General features: G+C 30.9%; 1 protein-coding gene across 1 annotated transcript; it reads left to right on the top strand.

Annotated features, from left to right (window-relative positions):
- Positions 1-1,886: 1,886 nt before the first annotated feature.
- Smp_087690 (hypothetical protein) lies at positions 1,887-3,432 on the top strand (the record flags this gene model as incomplete). The annotated part of the gene is made up of 2 exons (XM_018799425.1): positions 1,887-2,463; positions 3,401-3,432. 2 exons carry the CDS (start codon positions 1,887-1,889, stop codon positions 3,430-3,432), a joined length of 609 nt encoding a protein of 202 aa, XP_018651215.1.
- Positions 3,433-6,402: the final 2,970 nt, after the last annotated feature.

The following is a 6,402-nucleotide window of genomic DNA, read 5'->3' as shown; positions in this document are numbered from 1 at the left end:
TTTTCATTTGAAAATGTAGGCTTTTTCTTGCATACGAATGGATTAAGGTAACTTCTCGTGGAAATCATTTGAAATTATGAGTTTTACCAAGTAAACCAAGGCTAATACTGAATACAACATTAATTTGCTTTAGAAATAATAATTTGTAAATATATTGTGGTGTGGTCTACTTATATCCATATAAGTAGTATATGGTGATGTTCAGACATAAAAGGTATTTGGGCAAAAGATCGGTAAGGAAAGAACAGAAATGAAGCGCGATTGGTAGGAAAATGCATGAACAATGAAATCAGAGAAGACGAACTGATATTTACAGAAGGAACAGTTAAGATTAAGACAATTGATTGTTATTTGGCAAATTAACTGTTCATTGTATTGTTATCAGAATTTAGTGAGATAGTCTGTAATTTGTGTCTGAATACGTTCGATTGTCCCCACTCGTGTTCTTGTTCACTACAATATGACCATATTCTGTATTCACAAAATGTGCATTTTAATAATGAGTTCTGACTTTTAAGGAATTTTCAAATCTATTTAAAAGACTAATTTGTCTGTACATAGAAAACTACTGAAATCGCATTAGATGAGACATATTTTAAGTAATGTGGAAAATAACACTTGGATATAAAAATATAAGATTCATGAATGTTTTTCGCAAGTAATTTATCTTGTCTTTACATTAAAATATCTAAAGAAAATATAAAAAGAAAACTATGTAGTTATGCCTAGAATGTTTCAGAAGAATAACCATTTAAGGCAAGTTCACTTGCCATTGTTTACTTGAAAATTCCCATTGATGTTTACGACTGCAATTGATCAGTCTCTTATTGGCATATATGCATCCTGTGCGTATCGCCTTGATATCACCTTAATTCACAAGCTTTCTAAGCAAAGATGAATAATGGCTAGCAATGAAATCCAGGATGTGTGTTTCGTCGTATGTGAAACTTGTCAGCTGAAAGCGACTTCATCCCAGAGCCGATGTTCACTTCAGGACTCGAACCCAGTATCGTTCACTTCAAACGTCATCACGTTATCCACTTAGCTACTGAGTCCTGATGACAACTCATTGTGAACAAAATAATAATTGAATTTAAAATGTTTTATTAATTATCATCGGCTAGACTGATCATAGTAAAATAGTGACACATTTACAATGTCTCGTTGATTAAAAATTGGAATTTCCGACGTTTTATTAATCAAAGCCACTTTGTTATAGAGTAATTTAAAAAGGAAATTAAATTAACACAAGTTTAAATAGTATGGGATAACATGTAGAAAATTTATTTCAACTATATAACACACTTTTGAAATGATCAGTATTGTGTTCACAATTTTGTTTACGATGTCATTAGAATATGAAGTACACATCAATCGAATATTCGTCTAAAGTGGGATGAAGCACGTGTCTTGACCATTATTAATCGAGATCACGAAATGAGGATAAAAATATAAATTAACCAATCATCTTTCAACCTACAAGCGATATAGAAAATGACTAGTTTTCATTGGGTAAAATGTTTCCTTCGGGAAGAATATTATATGAACTTAAATTCAATTGATGAATAATTCATGCTGAAAATTTAAAAAGCCCAACTAGTTTACGAAGAAAAAATTTTGGTTGAATTTAAAAATGTATTACAGCAATTTGTGGTTCTATACAAACATACATTTCAGCTTTTAAACATTTAATGGGACTGAAAATTATCAAATATAGTTTAAAATAACAATTAAATACAATCATTATTCGTCAATCTATGTAAATGCTGATTTTCAGCAAAAATACGCTTGAACGTTTTATAAATATACACATAACAAACACAAACTTTTGTCTGAAAATTCATATAGTATAGACAAACATTGATATTCAAACGAAAACATTAGTTATGGAAGCGTCACCTCCTTATTATCTTCTCTTTATTATCTTGTTAATAATTACTTTATATATCGAACAAACAAAGGAAGATATAAAGGTCCATACTTCTGTTCAAATTAGACGTCCATCAAATCGCCATTGGATTGAACGCGCTTCGTCTGCTCGTCAAAAAACAACACCATCCGTATTAACAACTACAATCATTCCTAATAGATTTATTTATTTAGGAAACGCATCATCAATTAATATGAGTTCTGAACTCAAAAAGAACTCTATCCGACGAAAAGAATTACAGGATCAACCACAACTACCAAACACTAATTCCCCAACATATCTCGATTATCAAGGGAGTCGAAAACATCCGATCGATGAATATAATCAACATAGCATTTTATATCCACACGAGGGACTGAGCGCATTTCATAATTTGCCTTCGTGGTACAGTTTACGATATAGACGATATCCACGGGAAGAGCCAAACCATCCTTATGATGATAACAATCTGCAATTACCATGGAATTATAAGCCAAAATGTAGATCATGCGGCCGACCATTATTACAAGATTCATTTTGTATAGATGATTTCGGTAAGCTTTTACACTGAATAATAATTTGTTTTCTATGATATGTCGTGCATAATATTTATTAAGAAAAGTATGTTGAGCAATACAATTCTGTTTGTCTCATCAAGTAATAATTTTAATTATTATGCAACTGAAACTTATCCAATTTATACTATGTTAGAAAAGTTTTTAGACTAGTCTATGCTTCACTGTTTAGTGTAATTTAGCACAATAAAACAAATACAATGCAACAATTAACTTGCATTTTTTTAAAATAAGGTTCTATTTGTCTTATATTTTAAGAATTTTCGACTATTCAACAGCATTCTGTTCACTATTGAATTAAATTTTCTTTCCTCGTTTTCCTAACATAATTAATACTTCACCCTGTTAACTTCTCGTTCTGTACTTGGTGAAAACATATCTGGTGTTATGCAATGGTCCCAGGTCGTACATTGTTCATTATGTTTTGAAATAGCTTTATTTTATGATGAAAACCAAGTATCACATTTAGAGTTTCACTATGTACTAAACAGAAATTCGGGTTCATTTCATGGCTCATGAGCCTAATTACTGATGTAAGGTTTTCGATTCCTTACTAAACTGCTAGTTCTGAAGATGGAAGCTGAACACGATTCGCTTACTTATGCTAAAACATAAGTTTCATAACCTACTTCGTCGTTAAAATAAAATTTTTTGTTGTGATTTAGTCATCAATAAATACTAAACAATGCTCTATAAATGAACATTTGGTGTTTGTTTAATGAGTCGATCTCAGCCTAAATGATTAACCAACAATGTACATAAACCCTATTATATATTGTTCTTCAATTGTTTATAAATATCTCTAAGAATTCAAATACAACTGTTGGTTAAATAGATTATGAAAATAGAGGTCTCATTGACTGCTTGATGACATATGTGTGGAACCGTTGGCAACTATGTATTATATATTGACTAGCTAACTTTGACGGAGCCATGAAAATCAAATAATTCTCCCTTTCATTATATTAAGTAAGCTAGTCATTTTTTATTACTTTAGGCATCATAATTTAGAGCAAGGTTACTCCATCAAGTACTTGTTTATCAACATTCACTCAACGAACTTCAGTAGTTTACTAGTTGATTATTTCATTATAATACAATCAAATAAATGGTCCTGATGAAAACTGAAAATTATCTACAATGTGCTTCAGGGAATCACTTTTATTCAATTCGAAAAAATATAAAGAATGTACTAGTGAATGCCTATTTGTAAGTATTTATAATATTCACCGATAAACTAAGGAAAAAAATTGATGAAATAACAACAGTCTGAGGGACAGAAAGTCAATAAATAATGATAATAATCACAATAGTATATTAATGATCATTGGCTTTATTTGTAAGAGCACCTTAAAAATTAAAAAAATAAATATATTGTTGGTGTCATGTTTAGTAAACTGAAGTAAGCAAAAACAGATACATAGTCTAATAAACCCTTTCAATGAATGTGGTACAATATATGTTAACATTAAATGTAATATTCCAACAGGCACCGACTACTGTAATACTCATAATTAATTTCTTTAATTGACAAAAAAAATTGAATTCAAATAAAAAGGGTTTAGAATAATCTTACCGTTTATGAGGTTTTACACAGTATTCCACAATGTGAATATCCACTATATTTGTATAAGATATTTTTTGGATGGACTGATATTTTATTGCCATACCTCACTAATAGACTTTAACTACATAACAACAGAAAACCTAGAAGCATTGAACAACCAAATGCTGGATTTAAATTGATTTAAATGCTAGGTTCGAATATCTTGAGCACGATCCTCGTCGAAGTACTGGGTGTGAACAAATTCACAATCCCATTCTGTGGTAAGACCACTTTCCAGTGCTCTCTTGTATCCAATGGCTCTCTCTGTTCATAACCAGTTCGTGATATTAACTGTAAATTCAACAATCCGTACAAAAATATACAAATAGTGTTTTGTGGGAAGAATTTCGTCGAAGTAATACCATCGTATGGAGAATGCACGTATCCAATGGATATTAACATAATAACAATATTTATTCTAAATGAAGTATTTGGAACACAATCACCTCAGAAGCACTGTCCTTAAAATAGATTTCATTACGTAATTGATTCACATATATAAAATATCTGGATTTACTAATTAATATAAATGAACTTGTGCATGGCTTAAATAAAGGTGTTTTGTTTTTATATTTCAGTCATTACAACTGCCTTTTCTTTTCGTAGTTACTACCACATGTCAAATTAAAAATAAAATAAGTTTTACTCAGTTTTTTACGGTTATAGTAACATGTATCATTGCGAAAAAATCGTTCACTTTACCAAGAACAGTAAATAATATTATTTGTAAAAAAATAATTCTTTACATAGATTTCTCGAGGCGAAAGCTTCACTCTGACAAAAAAGACTTCGGTGTTTTTATGAAAATGAGTATAATAGTTTTAGTTTCTCCTGTATACATTCATCAAGAGCGTGATATAAAACATGGTTGCCACCAAAATGTGTCCTTGCTGCAAGAATGCTTGAGAGAGTTGTAGTTTTAAAATCTTCTAATAAGCAGTTTCGTTGAAGGTGTTTAATTTCAATTAAGGAAAAGAGTTCCAGTAGAATTATTTTAAAAGCTTGATAACCCAAATGAAGTACAATCTGAAAACATATATGTCTGCATAGAATAGAAAGTAGAATTATATAGAACAACGTATGAAATTCGGTTATTTTATCTTAGTATGAATAATCTTTCGATGCCTGAAGTTCACACTACACTAGTGTTGAGTGACACAATGACTGCTAATATTTGATAACACTATCTTAGATCAGAAGTTTGACAGTCGTTGGAGAATCCTCATATTCGGATTCAATTCTAAATAATTAAGTCATTTACGACACAGCTAAAACTGCTGTCAGCATTAAATCAGTGTCAAGTATATCACTGACCTGTTCCGGATTTTTATTATAAGGACGAATGAATCATTGGAAGAATATCAATTGTTAACATATAAAATGGAATACGAACTAAGTACATAGATGAGTTACGTATACGTTTGACCAGTTCGTTAACTGGAAAAGTTGGGTTACGGTTAACAGTGGAATCAAAGGCTAAAACCTGTAATCAACAGTATCACATCATCGGTTGGAGCAGAATGAACTTATGCTAATAGAGATTGGCCAAAGGTTGTCAATTTCATCAACAACAGAAAAAGTCAAACACCTAGACATAAAGTCATCTACACTAATATTAGTAGTAATGAAAACTAGCTCATCGAGCGAAGATTCAACGTAACATTTGAGATCCAGAAGTACTGCTTCGATTCGGATGTAATGTTTGCCCAAATAGGTCAATTCACGGCTAAATTTCCTGAAGAAGTGACATCAGATAAAGGTTTATAGAAAACCATTGAACGCCATTCACATGTTTTATCTTACTGTAAATCCCGTTAGTAGTTCACACTCAAAATTTAACCCAAAAAATTAGGTCACAAAACAAGCATAAAGTATTCAGACAATAAGGTTGAGATACGGAGGACAATTTCGTAAATTTCATTTGACATATTTTTCTAATAGTCGTTTACTCACTTATCACTAGACATGAGATAATTTTTAGAAAATTCTGTAAGAAACGTTTTATGCAATGGCAATAATTGATAAATGTATAATGCTAAATATTAGCTAACACTGGAAATGTAAGTCAAAGAAAGATGAATCAGCAGCCGGATTGTGTTATCTTAGTCACGCTGTAATGAACAAAACGTGACTGGGAACAATCGAATGTATTTGAGTACAAATTACAGACTATCTCACTAAATTCTGATAACCATACAATGAACAGTTAATTTGCCAAATAACAATCACTTGTCTCAATCTTCACTGTTCCTTCTGTAAATATCAGTTCGTCTTCTCTAATTTCATAGTTTATACATTTTCCTACCGATTGC

The sequence above is a fragment of the Schistosoma mansoni genome, chromosome 3 (assembly GCF_000237925.1).
Source record: "Schistosoma mansoni strain Puerto Rico chromosome 3, complete genome".
NCBI lineage: Eukaryota > Metazoa > Platyhelminthes > Trematoda > Strigeidida > Schistosomatidae > Schistosoma > Schistosoma mansoni.
Note: the sequence above shows the minus strand (reverse complement) of the source record. Positions and strands in the feature narration are given on the sequence as shown.